This window comes from Zootoca vivipara, chromosome 12 (genome assembly GCF_965207765.1).
Source record: "Zootoca vivipara chromosome 12, rZooViv2.hap1.1, whole genome shotgun sequence".
Classification (NCBI taxonomy): domain Eukaryota; kingdom Metazoa; phylum Chordata; class Lepidosauria; order Squamata; family Lacertidae; genus Zootoca; species Zootoca vivipara.
The window spans coordinates 51167495-51192359 of record NC_142595.1 but is presented as its reverse complement, the minus strand read 5'-3'; the positions used below and the strand labels follow the sequence as shown (position 1 = coordinate 51192359).

Sequence of the window (24865 nt, the reverse complement as noted above, 5' to 3'; positions counted from 1 at the left end):
GTTTCTTGCATTCGTACTGATCAAGGGGGTAGCCAAAGCCTGAGCCCCAGAAGGATACACCAAGTTGGTTTACACCTTGGTCCTTTCCACCAGCAGCTGAGGAAAAACAACAACCCTACTTTTTTTCCTGGATCCCTTCACTCCCTCCAGCCCTTAATTAATTGCGTTGCTGCTACAAATCAACAATTAATCACATGGGTACAATCAACTTCACAGCATGCCCTCCCTGGGAGAAAAAACACACCTTTAAAACCCAGTCTGTCAGGATACGGATGCCAGACTACACTGCAGGGTTATTGTACATTACTCCAAGTCTGTCCTTGTTGTTGTTGTCCCCCCCCCCAGCTAAATGGGTGCAACATACAGGCTGACTGGGCCAGACTCACGTAACATTCAGCCCGGCCCTCTGCAATAATGGTATAATAACGACAGACAGTTTTTAAATGCTTTCAAACCTGGGGGTGGGGTTGCCATATTGGGGTGTGTGTGTTATGAAGTAAGACCTGGAACCAACTCCTGTCCTTGTGGCTATCTTTCTATCTGTTGTTTTTGTGGAGACTCGCCAGTGCCCAACTGCAGCTGCATTAATTCTTGGATTTCTGAATGGTTTTAAATGCGGCTTGGGACCCTCGTACCTACGGGACCGCCTCTCCTGGTATGCCCCGCGGAGGACCTTAAGGTCCACAAACAACAATATTCTGGAGATCCCGAGCCATAAGGTGGCTAGATTGGCCTCTACTAGGGCCAGGGCCTTTTCAGTATTGGCCCCAACTTGGTGGAACGCTCTTTCACAGGAGACCAGGGCCCTGCGGGATTTGTCATCTTTCCGCAGGGCCTGCAAGACAGAGCTGTTCCGCCTGGCCTTTGGGTTGGACTTAGTCTGACCCCTGTGTTTTCCTCCCTCATGGCTTGGATTTATGGACTACTTAAAATCAGGCTGCATTTTAAATTTAAATACTGTTTTTTAATCTGTATTTTAATTAATTGCTTTTTATGTTTTATTGTAATTTTATTGGTGTGAGCTGCCCTGAGCCTGGTTTTGACTGGTGAGGGCGGGGTATAAATAAAAATTTATTATTATTATTATTATTATTATTATTATTATTATTATTATTATTATTATATGAAAACAGAAATCTCTTCTCCACCAGAAGGAAGAAGGTGGGGGGGAAAGCCTGGGAAATGAACCATGAAGTTGATGGGGTGCATCACTTCTAACCTTCTTTTTGACTAATGGGCTAGCTCTGGATTTCCTAAATGTCAGTCACTGCTAGGACTTGCATTGCTGGTTAAGCACTATAAGCTGGGGGTGGGCCAGATTCTCACAATGCAATCGGGCAGAATGGCACTTTTACATTTCGCAAAGACCTAGAGGTTGAAAGGGCCTGGGGGGAAAGACATTTAGCAGGGCAGGGGAATAATTAGGAACTATGAACCTCAGAAATAATGGTCCTGGGCATGTACAGAGCGCAGTTCCCTTACCAGTGAGGAATCTCTTCACTAAATAAGAGGATTCCACAGCACAACAGTATTCTGTGGCAAGGCTTCTTTTTATTGCTTATTGCTAAAATGTTCACTTGATTTACTTCCTTGTTATGATTCCTAGTAATGGTGACTGGTGATTTCTAAATAGAATCATAGAATCATAGAGTTGGAAGAGACCACAAGGGCCATCCAGTCCAACCCCCTGCCAAGCAGGAAACACTATCAAAGCATTCTTGACATATGTCTGTCAAGCCTCTGCTTAAAGACCTCCAAAGAAGGAGACTCCACCACACTCCTTGGCAGCAAATTCCACTGTCGAACAGCTCTTACTGTCAGGAAGTTCTTCCTAATGTTTAGGTGGAATCTTCTTTCTTGTAGTTTGAATCCATTGCTCTGTGTCCGCTTCTCTGGAGCAGCAGAAAACAACCTTTCACCCTCCTCTATATGACACCCTTTGATATATTTGAACATGGCTATCATATCACCCCTTAACCTTCTCTTCTCCAGGCTAAACATAACCAGTTCCCTAAGCCGTTCCTCATAAGGCATTGTTTCCAGGCCTTTGACCATTTATTGACCATTATACTGATTATTTCTTTACTTTATGTCATTTACATTCCTACAAATTTGGGTTGGGGTCAGTGGAAATTTTATAAGATTATCAAAGGGTCAACAAACGCAGATGCCTAAACTAAGAGAGTCCTGGCTGCTGGTTCACTTGCATCCTGAACCCCTTGCCCAGGGAATCCAGGCCCCATCACCCTTTCCCCATGTGACTACTTTTTGCAGAACAGAGGCTTCTGTCAAAGAAGAAAAAATATAGATTTTTTTAAAATTAAAAAAGGAAGAGGCAATTCTTTTTTAAATAATTTGCTCCAAGTGGAGAGTAAAGCTTAGTGAGTTGATGAGGAAAGAACAGGTGGTCGCTGAGAGCAGATCCCCTGGGTTTTCTCCCCACCTTGAGGAGGGGTGGAACCAGGTGGGGGAATTTGAAGTCAGTTGAAATAATGAGGGTGTTGCAGGCGAGATGTAAGGAATTCCGGGGCCCTGGGCTCCTGAGTCCCTCTGGGAAGGAAAGTGGCTGCGTCTAGCAGGTGAGGGCAGAGAGGATGCCAGGACGCCTGGGTCCCCTTGGGGTCTGTGGCATTACAGGAGGAGTGGGAGGAAGGAGGGAGGGGGGAACTTCCTGTACTGTGGGCTCTGCCAGGTTGGCAGCTGCATGTGGGTGGCTGGGTAGAGGGAACTGTGTGGGAGAAGGCTTGTGGAAGAGCTGGAAATGTTCACACACAGCACGCACGCACGCATGCGCATGCACACACACGTGTGTGTGTGTGTGGCACTGGGTGATCTTTGCATGCGTTTGTCTCAGAGCATTAATGGCGTGCATGTGCATGAATCTGCGAGTGTGAGGAGAGGGAGAGAGAGAGAGAGAGAGAGACTATGGCGTGGGGTTGAGCACAGTGATGCATGTTTGAGCACTGTGTGCATTTAGCTGCAGCTTGCTCAATTTGTATACAGTACAAGTGAGAGAGAAGGGGGAGAGAGGGAGGGGGGAGAGAGAGGGGGGGAGGGGGAGGCTGTATTCAGCAGTGCAGTTAGGTAATTTTAGACTTAATGGTACATAGGAAGCTGCCTTGTATGGAGTCAGACCATTGGAGTCCATCTAGCTTAGTGCTGCCTACATTGAGTGGCAAAGTCTCTCCAGAATTGCACACAAACAGGAGCTTCTCCAACCCGTACCCAAAGATGATGATGATAATAAAAATACTTGTCATTATTTGTACCCCACCCATCTTACTGGGTTACCCCAGCCACTCTAGGCAGCTTCCAACAGATATAAAAACATAATGAAACATTAAACACTTTTTAAAAACTTCCTGAATATGCCATCAAGATTGAACTTGGGACCCCTTGTGTGACGAGCAGATGCTCTACCACTGAGCTAAGGTGCTTCCCCTCCAGCAGTGTGCACTTTGGCTTGCTTTAATGACTACAGAACATGACTAGTGACGCTTGAGTCAGACCACCTGGTCCATCAAACTCAGCACTGTCTGGCAGCAACTCTCCAGGATTTCAGACGGGGAGCATTCCCAGCCTTACCTGGGATGCTAGCAATCAAACCTTGGATCCACTGCATGCAAAAGTGAGGCACCACCTTTAGATGATGATATGTGATATGAATACCCTCACTGCTCATTCTGCTCCATGGGGCCCCTGGACCTCCGACCCCAATGCCCCACCTTAATAGCACCACCATGCGCATTTATGTGACAAGATGTCTGCATTTTCGCTACGGTATGTTTAATTTCCTCCAAGAAGCTCGAGGCGGAAAACACGGTTCTCATTTTATCCTCGCAACTATCCTGTGAGGTAGGCTGAACTGAGAGGCAGTGACTGGCCCAAGGTCGGTCACCCAGTGAGCGCCATGTGGCTGAGTGGAGGATTTGAACCCTGGTCTCCTAGGTCCTAGTCTGGTATCACGCTAACCACTACACCACACCGGCCCACACTGAAATGTGTGTCACGCAGCAAGTAAGTCTGATTACTTATGTCATGAAAGGGGGGGGTATCTACAAAATGCAGCGAGCTCCCCAATCAAGCTACACAGATGGAGAATCCGGCACTGGGAGCAGAGCTCTTCATCTTTGAAATCACTGGTTTCTTTTCTTTTTTAAAAAAAGCAAGTTCCTAGCCCCTAAGAATAGGTTTCTTTGTTACATCTGAAAATTTGGGGGCTGAGGAAGATCACTTGGGGGGGCTGAGCACACTTCAGCACCTTGGATAGCACCTTCCCATGATCTGCAGTAATAGAATACTGTACAGTAAATTATAAACAAACATGCAAACACAGACTTAATCGGTTTACAATATACAGGACATTTAGCTGTGAATGGCGCAGAATAACGCAGAGATGGAAGATATGCAATCTTGGATACCAGGGTACTGCTGAGGTTGAACTGTCTACAGTGTGTGGTGTGTGGTGTGTGTGTGTAGACATCTAAACAGACACAAACAATCCACATGCAAAACCAGGAGACACGTAAGCCACAAACAGGAAGCCCACAGATGTTTGGCTCATACGAGGAGCATGCAAACGGCACAGATCCTCAAGCAAAGCACGGCCCCCAGGGCATTGAACATGAAATACACATCGCCTGTAAATTACTGCAACCAGGCAACAACACAGCACACACTTACTCCAAAGAAGACTTGCGGTGCTGCACAAGAAGCCACCTCTCCCTGCTCCACACCAGCACACAATCAGTGACGCACACTGCACCAGCACAGCACACTGGGCCACAAGGTGCACTACAAACGCATGGCCCTGAGAGCGAGAGGCATTGTGTGGCTCCCCGACCAACAGCTGCAAAGAGGCTGAGCGCACAAGAGGCTAAGAACGCCCCCACACACAGTCCCAAGGAACACCGGCCATGCCACAAGAAGCCGCGGGCACAGAGCTGAACAAACATGGTGCCGATATCAGAAGAAGATGGCGTCAACACAAGGGCACCTAGGTCTCCAAAGCTCTGTGTACAGGAATCTTGTGCATCCCTAAGTCACACACGCCTGCGAGGCCTATGCTGCAAATCTTATATCAACCTTCACTACCGCCCAGCTCTTCTTTTGGACTATGAATGCCATCAGCCCTGGCCAGCACGGTTTGAAGACGTGTTTTCATGAATCTCAGGGTGAGGAGAGAGATGGGCTATGCTAGATATTATGTGTAAGTGAAGGCTATGCTGGATGTCACATGTAGGCTAAGACTAGGAAGTGCAAAGCATGCTAGTATTGCTCTCCAGATATTGCTAGACTACAACTCCCATCACCCCTGATTATCCCTGCTGTAGAGCGACAAAAGAAGGGCTAATGGGCATTTAAGGCAACCTGCTGGCTGAAGCTGATGGGAGTTGTGGTCCAAAGCAACAGGAGAATGCTGTCTCATGCAAAAAAATAAAAAATAAAATCAGTTTGGTCTAGATCCTCCGGAAGGTGTGAACCTGTATCTAATTAATACCACTTTCAACCTGCAAATGAGGAGTTTCACAACTGAATATTCCTCTGTACAGAAAGTTCCTGCTGTGTAAAGGCAACTAAGGGAAAGGCTATGCTGGAATATTTTTCCCTGACATGCTAAGCTACTGCATGCAGGGATTTGCTGGTAGGTTGTTTTTTTTACACAGAGGTGTTCAGCTGCATGTGAGATGCCGCAGGCCACACACAGGTTAACCATCTCCCTGAGAACTGGAAGCTTAGATGCAGCACTCTCTGCAGCTCACAGATGCGCATGCATGCGCGCACAGATATATATATATATAATTGGAGGATGCCCTAGCACGATAACCAGCCTCTTGGGGTAGGGCCACACTGGAACACTTCTCCCTGAGAGCCAGTGTGGTGTAGTGGTTAAGAGCGGTAGACTCGTAATCTGGGGAACCGAGTTTGTGTCTCCGCTCCTCGACATGCAGCTGCTGGGTGACCTTGGGGCTAGTCACACTTCTCTCAGCCCCACTCACCTCAGAGTGTTTGTTGTGGGGGAGGAAGGGTAAAGAGAATGTTAGCCGCTTTGAGACTCCTTAGGGTAGTAATAAAGCGGAATATCAAATCCAAACTCTTCTTCTTCTTCCCTGACACACTAAGTTTCTACATGCAAGGATTTGCTGTTATTTGTTTACACAGCGAAGTTTTCTACTGTGTTTGAGATGCCACTGGTGACACACAGGTTAACCACACACACACACACAAAGATATACCAGGAGAATGCACCAGCACAACACACAGACGGTACACGCATATACCGTATTATAGTTCAATTACACCAACAGCTTAAAAGTGCCAGAAGAGAAAAGAGATTTAATGCCTCTTAATGCAGACCACAGGAGCTAATCACGATGAAGTCAGTATTGAGCTCAGCGGTGGGTGAAGGAAACCCCTTTATGTAAAAAAAAAAAAAAACCTACCCAAGGAACTGATAAAAAGCCATATAGATACCCCTGGCAGAACAGCTGACCAGAACCATTAACCATTCTACGGTCAATACCCACAGCCTTTAAACCTCACATTCAATTTCTCTTTAAAAAGAAAAAAGAAAGCAGGTGGAAGCCATGCAGAAATTCCTTCTCATCTCACCTGTACATTCCTGAAGATGGACGGGGAGCTCTGTGGCTTCACCAGAGAAAAAGTATTCTGAACATGCTCAGAAGTATCCTACTGTGCAATCGCATTTTCTAGGACTTTCATTTTAAAACCAGGGCAGGCAGGAAGAGAGCAAATAGGGGGAATCAGGGCTGCAGGGTCTGCCATGCGGAAGGAAGGCTGACCATGTGGAGATCAGGGGAAGGGCGGCTGACACCCTTCCCCCAATGTGGCTGTGCTTTTTGGGCCACGGGGAGGCCCAGATTTTAAGGCGTTACATCACTCTCGCAGCATCCAAGGTCGGAGAAGAAAACTCAAGAGGGACCTTTCGTTCCCAGCCTCCTCTTCCCCCTCTCCCCGGCTGCACCACCCTCTAGAAACGCCGCCCCTTGGATCTCCTGGGGGTGTATTTTTAAAAAGTCTTTCTGCCCGCAACCCACTTTTCCTTCTTCTTCGGAGAGAAGAACAGCAGGGAGGGGTGGGGAGGCAGTAAATCCTCTTCGCTCCAAATGGAGCCTTGGCATGAATTATTTACAGCTGCTAATGAGGGCTGCCTTGTTCTGTTCTGAAGACATGACAAGTTTCATTTCATTTCATTAACTTTTCTTTTCTTTTTTTTAATGGTAGCCTCCCCCCCCCTCTCTGGTTACCCCTCCACCCGTCCGTCTATGCCAGCAGGAGCAGCTGCATCAAAAGCTTTGCATAAAACGGCTACCTCCGCCCCAGAGGAGACCTGCGTGGCAAGCTGCAGATCCTCTTATGAGGATCGAACGTAAAGTGGCTTGGGAAAGGTTTGTCTCATTTTCTACCAGAACTAGAACTTGTGGACATCCAATGAGGCTGAACGCTGGAAGATTTGGGACGGATAAAAGGAAGTCTTTCTTCATGCAACGCATGGTAAAAAACTGTGGAACTCACTCATGCAGGAGGCATGCCTTTAAAAGAGGAATGGACACAAAAGCTATGCTCTGCTGTCAACAGCTGAAGGAAGCAACACTTCTGAATACCAGTTGCTAGAAACCACAGAAGGGGAGAGGGCTCTTGGGCTCAAATCCTGCTTGCGGGTTTCCCGTGGGCATCTGGTTGGTCAGTGTGAGAACAAGATGCTGGACTAGATGGGCCACTGGCCTGATCCAGCAGCCTCTTCTTCTTGAACAAACAAAGCCAAAGCCTTCTGCTCTTACCCCTGAAAGAGGTTGTATATCAGAGTTCCAAATTAAGCAAACACTCCACCACTGAATGTCACTAACGTTCTAGTTCTCATTAAGGCAGCTACGGTAGTCAACTTCAGTCTCAGCCCCTAGTCCTTGCATGATGGTTCCTTTGTCCCCCAAAAATAAAAACCAGAAAAATAGGCAGGAATTCTCCACCTTCCTGCCCAACATAATTTTTCTGTGAAGGAACTTTGAGGAGAGAGAGGTATAGCCCACACACAAGTTGACTGTCTCCAAGCAAACTATCATTCATTCATTTGGTCACTTATCCACCTTTCCTCCAAGGCGCTTAGGATGGAATACAGCTCTGCTCCATTTTATCCTCAAAAAAACCCCTGTAAGGTAGGCTAGTAGGATAAAAGAGAGAGAGAGAGAGAGAGAGAGAGGGAGGGAGGGAGGGAGGGAGGGAGGGAGGGAGGGAGGGAGGGAGCACACCTGCCCCAAGGCCACTTCATGGAACCTACATCTCCCCAGTTGTAGCTCAATACTATCCAGCGTTCCACGACATGGACACCCTTAAGATCAGGCATCCCCAAACTGCGGCCCTCCAGATGTTTTGGCCTACAACTCCCATGATCCCTAGCCAACAGGACCAGTGGTCGGGGAGGATGGGAATTGTAGTCCAAAACATCTGGAGGGCCGAAGTTTGGGGATGCCTGCTTAAGATGTTCACAGACTACAGGCCCCACCATCCCCAGCCTCAGGATGGCCAGGGATGATGGGAGAACCCTTAGAGAGCGTGTGTGTGTGTGTGTTGGAAACACACACAAAATCTTCAGCCACAACTTCCTGCACTAGGCCCCCAGGGCAGCTTTCCTGTTCACAAATGTAACTGATGCAATCTCAGGGAAGGTATAAAGTAGGAATAGCTCTGATTCATCTCTGAATGGAAGCCCTTCTGAGTCCTGAAGGGTCTCTGGCAGAGAGAAGGGGGAGAGCTTTCCCCCATCACCTCCTACTTGATGCTTTTATTATTCAAACAACAACAGCAACCTTGGAGATGCAGGAGATTTTTTTAAAAAAATGGATAAACCGTTTGATCTAAAAACTACGTGCAGATAAAATTACAGTATAGGTAAAAATATACCTAAAACCCACAAACCAGTTAAAAATATATAAAGAACCATCACTGTTAAAACAAACAAACAAAATCAATTTATATTTATAAAAATATAAGTAACAGAATCATGTGTCCAGATTAAACCTTGGAATCAGTGTTCAAAAACCCCGTCGTTCTAGGCACATTTTGTGACAGGGAATTATATTAGAGTGAGCAGTTTCTGAGCTCTGGGCGCACTACTGCCTAAGATTTCAGATTAAAATTGCAGAGTGGAAGGAAAGGAGGACCTTTTTCTGCCTCCCCACTTCCAGCTACTCTCTGAAGAATGGAGAAGAGACCCTCTTCAGAATATTAGGGGGGTGGGCAGGGAAGGACTAGACCAAATGAAAAATGAACATAATATTTTAGCTGCAGTTCATTCGTTTTCAGCTTTGTATTCTTGTTTAGACATTCCGTTGTTGTGCCCATAACCTACGGTAGGTTTAAGGTGCCATTTAGCTCCTAGCTTTCATATCCCAGTTTCTAACACTGCTTGTCATATCAGAAGGTGCCTTATACAAAGTCAGAACCTCTCATCCATCCAGCTCAGTATTGCCAACTCTCACTGGCAGTAGCTCTTCAGGGTTTCAGACAGGGGACATTCCCAGCCCATGCTTGCAGACACTGCCGGGAACTGAACCTGGGACCTTCTGCATGCAAAGCAGCTGCTCTACCACTGAGCTACAGCCCCACCAGCACTGTAAGCGCAAAGCTCTAAAGATACCAGTTTAAAAAGACATAGCTTCCTGTGAATATTTCTGGGAGCTGTGGGTTGTTAAGGGTGCTGAGAATTGGTATGAGACCTCTATTCCCCTCCCAAAGCTACAATCCTCAGCGTTCCCAGGGAAGTGGGATTGTCAGTTAAGCCACTCTGAGATTTGTAGCTCTGTGAGAGGAACAGGGGTCTCCTAACAACTCTCGGCACCCTTAACAAAGTTTCCAGGATTTTGCGAGGGAAGCCATGACTGTTTAAAAGAAGAATAACACTGCTTTAAAGGTATAGTGCAGAAAGGGGGGGTCTAAAGTAATAGGCATCTAAGACGCTGCCTTATACTGAGTCAGACCCTTGGCGTCCATCTAGCGCTGTATAGTCTACGCTGACAAGCTGTGGCTCTCCAGAGTCTTGAGCAGGGGACATTCACAGCCCACCCAGGAAATGCCAAGAACTGAACCTGGGGCCTTCTGCACGCAAGGCAGCTTATCTGCCAGAGTTCTGCCCCCTCCTTCCTTCCACATTTCCCCAGTCCTCCCCAGTCCAATTACTCTGCAATTGCCATAGGAGAGGAGAGCTTTATCCACATGTCACAACATCAGCACTAGCTCTAAGACCCAGAAAGAGAACGTAGGGCTAGCTATATAAAACTGGGTGGGGTGGGGTGAGAGGTTGCATCCCCTGTGTCAAGATGGCTGCATGTTAAAGTGGCATTCAGAGGGCACCAATCCCCCCCCAAAAAAACTCTCACAGCTTTCCCTGCACCCCATAAACAAGCAGGTAGACCCCTGAATTCTGCTCAAGTCATGGGCAACAGTTGTGCCAAGGGCCAAATTCCTAGCTCCAGCAGGCAAAAGGCCCCCTTTAAGGACGGCTGCCCTTCTCCCCCCCCACCGCACACACACATCTCCACAGAGCAGGCCTTCCGCAGCTGCGTCCATCCCCCTGCCAGGCGATGCAGCAATCCCAGGGAAGGTCTGCCAAGGCAAATTTGGGGGCTTTAATCTTCTAAATGCACCCTCCGTCAGGATCCAGAGCCGGCCCTGCCAGCTGGGCATGGAGGGATCTAGAAAAGGCCACAACAACAGGAGGCAATGCAGTTTCCAGAAGGAACATGGTGGTGTTGGCCACTGCAGTCTTGCTAGGAGCGTTGTTGGGGGGGGGAGCCTGGATAGGGAGGACCTAAATTAAGTTGGGATGGGGATGACACAACTTGCTGTAGTCCTGACAGGCAGGGTCAAGCTGGGGCAGCAGAGTCTAGTTTGGGGGGTGGCAGCCCAAGGGTGAGTGTAACACACAGGGATCAGACGCTGCTAGGATTCATTCACCTTTTTTAAAAAAAAACAACTGCAATGCTCATACAAAAAGGGATTAGAGGGGAAGGGTGGTTCTTTCTTCCCTTTATTAAAAAGCAAATCACATACAAAAAACAAACTGAACTGATCAGGAACCCAAGTCATGAAAGTCCTTCTTCACTCTCCCATTCATAACTCAGGAAAATTTACAGTATAAACACTGACGCCATCTGTCTATAAAGCTGACGCACAACCTCCCCCTTCCCCTGCTCCCCCAACACACTCATATATATACACACACACTGCTTACTTCACATAGATCCCAAAGGGAACGAAAAGGGCGGACAGCCCTCTAATCCTGACCCTCCAATATTCCTGGCCAAAGGACTACTCCCCACCCCCACCCCAAATCACCCAACCCTAGATAATTATCTGGGAGATGACCTGTGGTTATCCTGGGGGGATCCCTTGCAACCCATCCACATCCAGTCAGACACACATATAAATACCCTGCACCCCAATATTCTGCTGTCCAGATTTTCGCCTTCTATCCTTTCCAGAAAAATCCCAATCATGGTTAGTTTATTCACAGACCCTCCCACCCCACTTTGAGTTGCAGATGAGATGGGCCTTCTGAAGAACATCTACAGCCCCTCATGACCCACACCCCCAATGCCCTGGCTATCATTAAGCCCCCTGACCCTACTATTTCAGCCCCTCTTAATCTCCTTGCATTCAAACTCAACCACAGGGACACCCCTCCAATTCAGACTTTCCAGAAGCCTAAGGCTCTGCTAAGACCCTAAAATCCTGCCCCATTCCTGACTTTTATCTCCTTCCCATCCATCTTATCCTGCACCCCTGGGAATCCTTGTAACATTTATTAGGGGGGGGGGATTTTAAGGACAAGGCCATCTATGGGTCTGGGCCCAGAGTGGAGAGCCAGATGGGCTGAGAGGAAAAGGACATTCTGCCTTGTGTCTGTTCCCACCCACCCACACAGACAGACAGAAAACCATTTGTTTACCACCACTACCCCAAAGCCGCCCCCCTCCTGCCCCATGGAGCTCAGACCTCCCAGAGAACCCAGGTGTCCGGGCTACCTCCCACTCACTCGCTGTCTTGCAACCCAATCAACCACAGGAGCAAATAAAAAATTCACCTCCCCTCATTAGCCTTGGAGTCCTGGCTCCCTTCCCATAGGCACACCTCCCCCTCAGCCCCCCCCCCAAACCCAGGAGTCCTAGGTCCCCCTTTTCACTATCCTCTGAAGTCCCTGTCATGTTACACCCTGTCTCTCCTCCTTGTGCCTGGAACTCCGTATCCCCCCCCCAAAAAAAGTACCCTGTTCCTTCCTCCAACCAATTTCTTACTTTCCCCCACCCCAAACTATCTGGCTTGTACACCCCCCCAAAATACAAGCTGAAGCCCTAACCCCAAACTCCACAGAGACCCCTAACTCCACCCTTTCCCCTCCTCCAGCCCCCTCACTATTCCTCCCTGCTGCTAATCCCAAGCAAAACTGAGATTTCTCTCCCTCCCCATGTTCACCCATCCCACCCACTCCAATGACATGACAGGGGTGCCCCCCCTCCAGCCCACTCCCCCCCCCAAACCCCGTACCGTGAGCAGGTGCCTTTGCCTCTTCGCCTTCCGGACGTTGCTAATAAACCTTCGCCCCATTTTCTTGGCATACCACACGGACACAAACATGATGCCCCCTGGGGCGACGCTCCAGAGGGTGGCAGGAGGGTGGAGAAACAGGGAGAATGCCCCCTTTAAGTTCTTTGTATACCTCCCCCAATATTTTCCTTTTAAGACCACCTAAACTGGCAGAGCAAGACCAATATATATAAATATTTTTGAGGGGTTTTAAATTCACCAGGCAAATATTAGGGGAAAGGGGGCATTGTTTTCCCTGTGCCCCCTTTCTCTGCCGGGATGCAGACCCTCCTCTCTCTCTTGATGGGGTGGGGGGCACAATGTCCCCCTCTGGCAGAAGGAGGTGGAAGGAGCAAGCAGGCTGCTTAGGACCCTCCCGTCCTCCTCACCACCATCATCATGCCACCCTCACGCTGCTCTCTGCCTCCTTCGCTTGCTCCCCATCAGGTGGACGGAAAAGATGCAGGGAGGGAAGCCAAACAATCTCCCTCTCTCTGTGTGCTCAATGGGCCAGAAAGAATTCAATGAGAAAAGGGGGGGGGGGAGAGAGAAGAAGAAAAAAGAGGGAGGGGGAAGGGGAGGGGAGGAAAAGAAAAACAGGTGGAATAGGAAATTTCCACCGAGGGAGGAATAGATTTGGAGGCCAGGGGATGGATGCCGGCAATCCCTCTCCGCTCACCTCAGGGGGGGACCACCGATGGGCAAGGGGCCCGATCCACCCCTGCGAGAAAGCACTGTGTGCACCCCCTCCCTTCGGGGCTAAAGGCTGTTTGTGACTCCCAGCATCCCTGAGCTTCTCTCCCCCCCCCCTCCACACACACACGCACGCACTCACTCACGCAGGCTGCCTCCCCCTCTCTCCTTCGCTCGCGGCGGATGGAGAGGCAGACGGCTGCCCAGATGGAGCCGGGTTCGGGTTCTACGTGCCTGATGGGGCCAAGGAGGCACAGCGGCGAAGAAAGGAGGTTTTTCCTCTGGAAAGGATGGAGTCTGTCTTGCTATTCCTCCCTTGCTAGAAGGCAATGATCCCCCGCTCTCCCTTGCTGGTCCCGGGTGGTTGTTGGGCTCAGGTTTGGCTTTTGGAGCGGGGGAAGGGAGGAAAAGCTAGCGGGGTTGGGGGCTCCATCCCTCTTGAGCATCGTTCCTCAGGCAGGCAGAAAACGGGAAAGGGGGAGGCACCTGGACTTCCGGTGTGTGTGTGAGGGAGAGAGAGAGTGTGTGGAGGTGATGTAGCGCTGGGGAAGGACGCCAGGACGCCTGGGTTCTCAAGAGAGCAGAGTAGGTTAGGGCAGAGGGAAGCTGGGAGGAGTTAGGGGAGAGCTGGGAGCTTGGACTCTTGGGTTCTCAGGGAAGAGGGGGAGGCATATTATTATTATTCTGGGAGCAAGGTCTCCTGGATTCTTTGGGAAGGGAGAGCAAAGAGGCGAAAGGGCGAGGAGCAGGAAAAATCCGGGGCACAATGGGTTAACAAAAGAGATGTTCCAGAAACCCGGGCTCCTTAGGAAGGGAACGTCCCTTGTTGTTTCTCTGGGGCAGTGTGGGGTTGAAGAGAGCCCAACCCCAGGTTTTCTGGATACAAAGTGAAGTTCTGCTTAGATTGGGACAAATGGGGAGGTGCGGGGGAGGGGGAGGGGCAGAACTCCTGAGTTCTGGAACAGAACGAGACCACGTCCTTGTGGAGCTGCAGGTATCAGGAGCAGCCACCAGGTGGCGCCCTTATCACGCTGCAAGGCACTTTGGGGTGCTAAGCGACAATGGGGCTTTTCCCGGAAGCAGGAAGAAAGGAAGAAGAAGAAGAAGAAGGGGCAGAAGGTGAAAGAAGGGGGAAAATAAGAGGCCTCCTAGCTATCAGCGAAAGGGTTTTTGCAGGGGCCAGACACCTGCTTAAAAAGTGCAGGGATGGCAGAAACCTCGCTGCAGTGAGCTTTGCACAACCACGGCAGGCTCTCACTGAGCCCCAACGATGCAGCTCTGCAGAAAAGATGCTGCTAAATATCCCTTGCTCAAGCCTGCAGCACAGCACCTCCTAGTGGCTCTTTCTCCCTTCTCCTCCTCCTCCTCCTCACGCCCTCTATCAGCCCTTGGTCTGGCGCTCAGGTTAATTGGATTGGGAGGAGGAGGCTTCTGTCAGGAGAGGCCTCTTAGGTCACCTCTCTGATGGGATTAGAAGCACCACATCAGTCCTCTGGAGAAAGGTGAGGGCGGGTGATCCGATGAGCACCATGAGATCTGCGCCCACCACACCACATGCCAGGCCCAGCTCTGTCCTGGGAGGAACTCTCCCCACTCCAAGTTAAAGTTGCGTTAGCAACTTTAAAAAGTCATAATCCTACAGTTTAGGATGGGGCAGTGAGCTCCAGCTAACAGCTGTGGGCACTCTGACTCTGGCGGGGAACCCACCCACACATCCAGGACCCCATATATTCTCTATTGGCCTCAAGGGGTTTCTAAGGCTTAAAGCCAGCTGTAAGGACTAAATCGGGCCAGGGTTACAGTCCTGTGGGGTGGGGGAGGGAATCAACATGCACACACAGCCTTTATGTTGTTTCCATGGTTTAAAAAAATGAAAGAAACAAAGGAAGTCAGACCATTGGAGTCCATCTAGCTCAGAATTTCCCACTCTGACTGGCAGCAGCGGCTCTCCAGGGTTTCAGATAGGGAGTCTCTCCTGGCCCAACCTGGAGGTGCTGTTGGGGATTGAACCTGGGACCTGCATGCAGAGCAGATGGCCTGTCACTGAGCTGCAGCCAAATCCCCTAAGAATAAAGCAAGATTCTAGCCCTCATGGTTCAGAATGAAGGGCTGGAACAGAGAAGAACATGGGAAGCTAGGTCTGTCTAGCTCAGTCTTGTCTACACTGACTAGCAGCAGTGGCTCTCCAGAGATTCAGGCAGGGAGTCTCTCCCAACCCCACCTGGAGATGCCACTGGGGATTGAACCTGGGACCTTTCTGCACACAAGGCAGGTGCTCTGTCACAGATCTTAGAGCCATTCCCACACCACCACAAGGTTACCATGAGGCTCGCTTATTGGGGTGGCATGAGGAGAAGAGAAGGTTAAGGGGTGATATGATAGCCATGTTCAAATATATAAAAGGATGTCATATAGAGGAGGGAGAAAGGTTGTTTTCTGCTGCTCCAGAGAAGCGGACACGGAGCAATGGATTCAAACTACAAGAAAGAAGATTCTACCTAAACCTTAGGAAGAACTTCCTGACAGTAAGAGCTGTTCGGCAGTGGAATTTGCTGCCAAGGAGTGTGGTGGGGTCTCCTTCTTTGGAGGTCTTTAAGCAGAGGCTTGACAGCCATATGTCAAGAATGCTTTGATGGTGTTTCCTGCTTGGCAGGGGGTTGGACTGGATGGCTCTTGTGGTCTCTTCCAACTCTATGATTCTATGTGGCAGGGGCAGGGAGCCCCATTGCAACAAGAAGTGTGGATGAAACACCCATCTCTTCTGCCAAGTCATCCATGCTTGGCTCTCACACACACGGCTGTTAGGGGGTGGCTGAGCCCCGTGGACTCTGCACCAGACCCAGATCTCCTTCACCTCCTCTCCTTTATTAAACTTTTTTTAAAAGAACCTTTGCTTACAGGGGAGCTGAGCCCCCAACAAAAGGTGAGACTCCAGCCCCTCCCAGCCCCTTAATTTGCAGAGAGGGGCCAATACACAGAGGCCTGGGACCAGAAAATCTTATTTCCTTCAAATGTGTGTGACTGCATAGGTACATACATATGAATTAGCAAATAAGATAAGATAAGATAAATGCAAGTAATTTGTGCCATGGACCTGGGCTTAGAGTCTTTGAAATACCTAGCAGCACTCCCTACCCTCACCCCGTCCCAAGCCTCTTGGATCCTGGTATATCCTCTTCCAACCTCCTGCAAGAAATTCTGCCCCACACCCAAGTTCCTCGGCTCCCATTGGCCTCTCCCACCGCCCCCTGCACCCAGAAGAGTTTGACTAACAAAAGGATCTTGAATTCTCCATTGAAGGTTTATTGGTTGTCATTATCATTACTAGAATTAATTTATTAATTGTCTTCTAACCCACCGTCTCAAAGCGATTTACATATAAGATAATTAAAATCGCTCATAGTAAAGAGACCGTTTTAGGGTTTTAAACCACAACTAAAGGCATTATCATGTCTGTAGGAAGTAAAAAAGTTGGTATATTTTAGAGCAAGCGACAGGTTCTCGAAAAGTTCTACTCTACCCCACTGCTCCCTGGGTCTGCTTGGTGCAGAGTCAACCACAAAATGCCGACATCTGGAGAATAGGTACAATATAGGCTGGTAAACACTGACAGAATTTTCTGCGGCTATCTAATCTAATCCCTCTGCGGAAATGGCTTAATTCTTTGGTGCAGCCGTTTCCTTGTGGCAGGGAGTTCCACGGTTCAGCTAAGTACAGACTTAAGCTCTGCAGGCATCGGGAAACAGCTTCCACATTTTAGGCACGATTTCCGGATCCTGAGTCTTTCAGACTGGGCGCGCCCTCTCATTTAATCTGCATCCCATTCGATCCCAACAAAGGTTGGGGAAGGTGTGGGCACATTACATTAGACACAAGCCATATCTTCCCATACCTATCCTGTCATTTCTTAGGAAATACTGCATTTTGACACATTTCCCTCCAAACCATTTTCGATCTGAATTGAGAAAAGGACCTAGCTGCATTTTAAGAGAGTAACCCGTGCACAGTCGTAGACTGAAAGAATGGGACCCTGTGGCCTTCTAGACATTGCTGGTCTCCCACCTCCCAGCAACCCCAGAAGTCAGCATGGCTAATGGGCCAGGGATGATGGGAGCTAACAGTCCAACAACATGGGGAATCACAGGTTTGGCTTGAAAGGATCAATTATCTATTATTGGATCCTTTTTTGTTTTGTTTTACACTTTCCCCTCCCTGCCAGCTAACACCAGTGCTGATCAGCCATCGCTGCAGTTAACTTGCATTTTATTCCCACCCTAAAGTGCCTGTTTCTTTCATCTCTCATCCCTGCTCATTTTACTGTCATAAGACCATAACAGCGTTAGAAGAGTCCTGCTTGATCAGGCTACTGGCCCACCTAGTCCAGCATCCTTTTCTCACAGTGGCCAGCCAGATGCCTGTGAAAAGCAGGATCCAAGCACAAGAGACCTCTCCAGCTCTTGCGGTTTTCAGCGACAGGCACTCAGAAGCACTGTTACCTCCAACTGCGGAGGCAAAGCAGAACCGTCATGGCTAGCAGCCATCAATAGTGCTCTCTTCCATGAATTTGGGGGTACAGAATAGGGGATTCACTCCATTCCTTTGATCATTTTGGTTGCCCTTATCTGGCCTTTTCTTCCTCTTATAGCAGCTTCCTTTTTTATACCTTTCTTCTCTATTCCCAGTTTGGTATTACAGTAAGCCCACAATTTATGAGGTTGTTATGTTCCAGGGATCACACCTAACGCCAAAATTGTGTATAGTCAAAACCCATTGAGTTCAATGGAGAGGGGGATTGCCAAAGTCATTTTTCCCGGAACCCCAACCCCTTTCTGCCTCTTTTTATTTTTAAATTTGCCACATGCATAAAGTCGAAGGTGCACAAGTTACATCCACATAATTGTGGGCTGGCTCACTGTATTACTGTACTTTAAAAAAAAAATTTCACAATTATCTCTCTTCATCTTTGCCTGCTACAGATCCACTCTCACCTCATGCTCTAACTGTCCTCTCCCATGTGCCTATACGCTGTGCATGTGAGGAGCTGCTCCTGCTGCTGCTGCTGCTGCTAGCGTCCCTCCAGTCAAAAGACTATTGCATGACCATGGGGCAGACTGTGGTGCAGAGCCTCAATGGTGGTGGCCTTTGACCCACAGTCTGAGAAATGTTGATTTTTGCGGATCTGCAAGGAGCAAGTTCTGCATATATGCTAAAGGTAAAGGGGCCCCTGACCATCAGGTCCAGTCGTGTCCGACTCTGGGGTTGCAGTGCTCATCTCACTCTATAGGCCGAGGGAGCCAGCGTTTGTCCGCAGACAGCTTCCAGGTCATGTGGCCAGCATGACAAAGCTGCTTCTGGCGAACCAGAGCAGCGCATGGAAACGCCGTTTACCTTCCTGCTTGGAGCAGTACCTGTTTATCTACTTGCACTTTGACGTGTTTTCGAACTGCTAGGTGGGCAGGAGCTGGGACTAAGCAACGGGAGCTCACCCCATTTCAGGGATTCGAACCACCAACCTTCTGATCAGCAAGCCCTAGACTCTGTGGTTTAACCCACAGCGCCACCTGGGTCCCTGCATATATGCTACATCAAGCAAAAATAAATAAATCTGGGTGTTATATAATCTTGGGGGGGGGGACTTTAAAATTTCCATACTTACTCCTACACCAACCTAAATTAGTCACAAGAACATAAGAATATATATATAACACTTCTCTGCTCAGATATCTGTACTGGTTGCCCATTTGCTATGGCACCAAATTCAAGGTGTAACTACTAGTATATAAAACCTTTAACATCTTGGGACCAGTATACTTGCAGGATCGCCACACTCCATAAATGCCCACTTGACTGATTTGATTGGTGGAACTGGCACTGCTACACATAACACCTGCTAGGCACTTGTAGGAAATCTATCTTTTAGTGTGGCAGCACACACACTTTGGAACTACCTGTCTACTGAGATCAGGCAGGTGCCTTCGCTGTACTCTCTTCAGCACCGTCTTAAAACATTTTAGTTTAGGCAAGTCTATCCAGAGCCAGGCACTGAGAAGTTACATCTGTTTTATCTCCTGTTGATTTTAACTCATCTTTCCAATGATATGCTTGCTTTTAACTGCTTTTTTGCTGAGTTTTTAAATGTTTTATTTCACATTTTTGCAAACTGTTAAGAGGGTTGGTCATTTTTCCTACAACCAAAAGGTATATAAATTTCATTGCGTAAATAAAATAATAATTGAGCCCTGCTGGATCAGATCTACTGGAGTGTGAAGGAAACCTGAGAGGTACAATGCTCCTGAACACAGAGGATCCACCTAGCTACCGTGATTACTGACCTACCCACCCACCATGTCCAAAGCATTTCCTGTGCTATTAAAAAATATATGCACACAAACATTTTGGAATAAAAGAAAGAAGGGGGGGGAATACAAACTGACACAGACCAGAAATTCAACCCTAGAAAGGTGGGGGAGAGGGGATTCTGCAAGGCCTACAGCAGCCATTTGATTAGATCTGTCCAGGGGTCCTTATTCACCCTTTGTCAAAAATTATTATTCCAATAATTCACAGGAAGGGGCCAGTTGTTAGAAAAATGGCCCTCTCCCAGCCTGTCTTCCCTCATTCCTCGTGAGGAAGGTACCGTAATTCATTGAATTGCATGCCAGCTCAGGCCCTATATCAGCCAATGCACCAAAGCCCATACACAAACACCAGTTGGACAGGGTTCTCGAAGCTACGAATGAGTCTGACCAAACTTCAGGAGGCAGTGGAAGACAGGAGTCTTTCCTATTAGGAATGGTTGAAGAGGAAGTGGGTAAAAAGGATGAAAAGATATTTCTATATTCAGTAGCGGCGGCAAGAATTTTAATCGCTAAATTATGGAAAAGTAAGGAAGCACCCACCATTAGAGATTGGCAAGAGAATGTAATCGGTTACATTGATTTGGCCAAATGGACGAATTCGATCAGGGGTGGTTCAAATAAAAAAATTAATAATAATTGGGAAAAATTGGAATATATTTAAAAGAACTTGGGTTTGAAACGAATATTTTGTAGAATTCCCAGGAGGAAAGTAAATGGAAGCAGTAGGAAAGCAAACAACTTTAAAGCCAGGACGGAAGAGAAGGGGAAGTCGATTTATAAAAGTGGATGCAAATACAGAATTGAAGATGTATGAGTTAAGTTGATAAAATCTTTGAGAAGATAGAATAAGTTTTGTTTGAATTTGTATGGTCATTTATTTGTGTATTGATTTTGTTTACATTTTAGATGGTTGTTTTGTATTTATTTTAAATTCAATAAAGATTATTTTAAAATTTTTTAAAAAAGGAGTGCTTGGCGTGCTCTGGTCTATGGGGTCACGAAGAGTCGGACACGACTAAACGACTAAACAACAAACCCATTGATTAAGTGGGGTGGGGAATGTCGCCCAGTTAATCAGCTGGTGATTAGTCACACCAGACTGAAGTCTGCGATCCTCAGAAAGAAGGACAATTTGCTGTATGACTGCAACTTTGTGGCACTGCAACTTAGCCTGTGCTATTCCACATCAGAAACAGGAGCTTGGGTAGGAGAGGCAAAAATTATCCAGTCCCAACACGCCCTCTCCTTTCAAGCATGGCAACGCTTACCAACCTTCTGCCCCTCTCCCATTCCATACCCACCCACCCCCTTTGAAAAAATGGCACACTGTGCCAAACCCATGCTATCTTGAAAAGGTTCCACAGGGGATGGGGGGGGTGACATATGTCTTCTTTTAGGTTCTTCAATGACAATGTGGATATTTTAATACTGTCCTACCATACAGGGCTGTTGTGAACAACAACCAAAGAACACTGCAAAGAGTAAAAGCAGCGGCAAGTAAACAGCAGCCCAAGAAAACCCACACCGCCCATCAGCAGCTTTAAAAGTGTTTCTAAAATGTTTCTCAAAAGCTTTGGATAAAAAGAAAAGAAAAAAACCCTGGTGCCAAAGGATGATAACAAACCAGCAATTTCCCCCGAGGAAAGCATTCTGCAACTAGGGCCCCACCCTCCTCTGAAAATCTTAACAAACAGGGAGGTACATCTGGAGACCGGCAGCCCTTCAAGTATTCATAATAATCCTATTTATTACAACAATTGACCAAAAACCACCACTTCACTCTGCACAGCGCCGACTAATTAATTTCAGGATAATTGGCCTTTCTGGATTTGAACCCACCAACACAATCAATCAGGTTCTGCAGGCCACACACCATCAGGCTTTGAAACAGGGTGGATCTGAGGTGGGGTGTGTGTGTGGCATTCCTCCAATTCTTTATCCCTCTCCTGTTCACCAAAACCACATGTGCTGCTAATTCACAGATTGTTTTGTTGGTCACCCTCCACTGTGAGGGGGTTACTCCCTCACAACAATGCCCCACAAAAAAACTTTTTGTCCAAAAGACAACTCCATATCCGTAACCCCCAGCCCACCCCCCGCCACCCATCGCAGCCCTCCCCACCACTTCTCACAATGATAAATACCTCTCAGTAGGGTAGAGCGGAGGCTACGTGTGATGTGAGGTTCTGATGTCTCTGTGTGAGGGTCAGCATCCATACAGAACGGAAGAAGCCATGCACCACAGCAGACAAAGACACAGCAGGCACACAGACTAGTGCTTAGCCTGAGCCCAAATAACATGCCACATTTGCCACAAACCACAGAATTTAAATGTTGGTGTTGTATTCTGGAGACAGGGTGGTACACATTCAGCCGTGTGAAGCTCACTGGGTCTGTCACTTATTTTGCTTACAGGGATATGAAATTTAGACGGGTTCCAACAGTTGACTTGCTGAATTTCTGGGAAGGGTTGGTTGGTGTGTGTGAGTGTTTTTGTATTCTAGGGAGCAGCTGAGACACTGTCAAATGCCAGTGGTGCTGAATGACAGGATCCTCGTGCAAATGCTTCAACACAGTGGAAGGAATGCCCAAGTTCAGAAGAGCCTGGCAGCTGGATCAGGCCAAAGGGGGCCCATCTAGCCCAGCATCCTGGTCTCACAGTGGCCAACCAGATGCCCATTATGGGAATCCCACAAGCAGCAACTGAGCGCAACAGCAGCGCTCGCCTCACCTTAGATTCCCAGCAAGACCTGCACTAGTGCTCGTTTGAAGGAAGCAAAAAATAAACAAACAAAGGTTTCCATTTCAGGGGAAGAGCTCCAGTTGAGGGGGCATGATCCTTTCAGGTCTAGCAAAGACACAAACCATAAGCTAATACGCCACAAACCCTCACAGTGATAAGCAGACACACTAAAAAAAGCACCCTTGAATGTAGCACACATGTGTAACTGCAGTATGCCCAAAAATATACTAAGATGCCCAAGTTACACCCTGTACGCTAAGATGTCACACCCACCAGCGCTTGTGAAAGACCACAAGTGCTTCAATGAACGTAGGCAGGTGTCTCCAGTGCCACTGATGTTATGATAACAATATTCCTCCTGTCCAGGGAGCAAAACACACTTTCAAAAGCATTTTATATGCTCAGGCACACTCTGCTGTTCCAGAGATGCTTTGTGTTGTTAAGGAAGACCTGTAAAAAAAGTGTCTGTGTTTTAAAAAGTGATGTGTGATGATGCACAGGGAAGGAAGCATTTGTTTCTCTTTCAGTCTTTCCCAACCCAGTGCCCTCCAGATGTTTGGACCACAACTCCCATGTGCTGTCTGGGGCTAATGGGAGTTATGGTCCATAACAGCTGAAGGGTGCCAGGTTGGCACAGGTGATTCTATTTGCTAAGGAACTGCCCCCCCCCCCGAAGCATACAATTGGTTGCAAACACTCATTAGCTACCACATATTATAGGAAGACACATATTCCTTCCAAGAGCCCCCTCCATACAGAGCAGCACACGGATACATTCGCAGTCATGACAACCCTGCGCTGAGTCACTGCGCTTTGAAAAAATAAAAGGGTTGTACAGTTGCACTTGCCGTGAAATACTCACACTCACACACACACACACACACACACGTGCACGGAGAGCTTTACGTGTACGAATAACAATCCCACACAGAGAAGCAGAAACAGCACCACACTCTCCCTCACTCACACACCTATCGAAACGCCTTAAGTCTAAACCTTCTCACCACCAAAAATCACATACACGGCCTACTACAGAGACAGCAACAGCCAAGCGCCACCTGACACGCGAAACACACACATGCTGCCACATGGACGGCGATGCCCACAAGCTCCAGTGCAGGCCACAGGTGGGTGCGGGTGTGGCGGAGTGCGGGTGTGGCAGGGGTGGGCAGGGCCGGGTGTGGCAGGATGGTGTCCCCTCTCCTGGCCGGGGCACCCGCGCCCCCCCTTCCTACCTTCATGGGGGAGATGTGCGAGTGAGACACATAGCCGTGGACGCTCTCGATCTGGGACAGGTTCTTCTCCGCCACGTGGACCAGCTCGGGGGCCTTTACCTGGTTGGGGAGGTGGGCGGGGCTGTGCTCCAACGGGGGGCTGTCTTCATCTTGGTAACGATATTTCTGAAAGGGAAGAGGCAGAGCGTCAGTGCCACGGCATGCCATGGAAGCAGAACACTGCTGGGCCGGCATAACAGTGCCATGTCAGGATACGCACCCAAGCCTCGTCACCTGAAACCAGGGCGGGGGGCAGCAGAGACCACTCTGCTTGCTTGGCCCTGCGCCTCCCCTCCCAGAAGCCTTTGCAAAAGGAATCAGCTGCTGGCAGGCTCCCCCCCTTTCTTTTGCCCTGTGCCCCTAAAGAGCTGTATGGCAGGCTGAGATATAACAGGTACTGAACCCCTTGAGATGTGGGGATAGGAAAACTTAGACCTGTGCCCCTAACAGCTGCATGGCAGTGTAAAATCCATGGCAGACTACAGCATCCCTCGGGGAGACTTTTACCTGTACCCCTAAACAGCTGCACACGGACCTTGATAATAATAGAATTGTAGGGACCACAAGGGTCATCTAGTCCAGCCCCCTGCGATGCAGGACTGTTTATACCCAACGTGGGGCTTGGACCCACAACCCTGAGATTAAGAGTCTCATGGTCTACAAACTGAGCGATGGTAGTGGGGCTTTTACCTGTTGACTCTCCATCTGCCATGCAGGTGGCAAAAGGAGGCCACCTGCCTATCTGTTCTCCCTGTGTTGTATTCCACCTTTGCTGACATCATTCCCTCTCCTGTACTAGCAGTGGTCAGTGCTTCAAGCAGCGGTCTCTCCCAGCTTTATACAGAGATGCCATTGGGCAACTGAGCCTGGAACCTTTTGCATGGCAAGCAGATGCTTAGCCACTGAGCTACAGCCCTTCCCCCACGTTCTCATGTGGTTTGCCATGCAATAAAGGCTGGCTATGGTGCAATAAATCCAACTGCACAGAGCAAAAACTGTGTAGACCTAGTGAAGTTCATGTTTCATTGATTAATTTATTGAGCAAGGAACTGAAGACTGACCATGGGCCAGTCACTAACTCTCAGCCTAACCCACCTCACAAGGTGGTTGTGAGAATAAGCGGAAGGGGCGGGGCGGATGGACCATGTTCACCACCTTCAGCTCCTTGGAGGAATATTGGGATATGAACAGAATAA

General features: G+C 48.4%; 1 protein-coding gene across 4 annotated transcripts in view; it reads right to left on the bottom strand.

Annotated features, from left to right (window-relative positions):
- The window catches only part of DLG4 (discs large MAGUK scaffold protein 4), a 130895-nt gene that overhangs the window by 24241 nt on the left and 81789 nt on the right, over positions 1–24865 (bottom strand). For 2 of the 4 annotated variants that reach the window (XM_035134487.3, XM_035134490.3), the window contains one exon: positions 23631–23795. In XM_035134487.3, coding sequence (XP_034990378.1) covers positions 23631–23795 — 165 coding nt within the window. The remainder of the gene's footprint in view (positions 1–23630; positions 23796–24865) is intronic. The other 2 variants (XM_035134488.3, XM_035134492.3) reach the window with 1 other exon arrangement.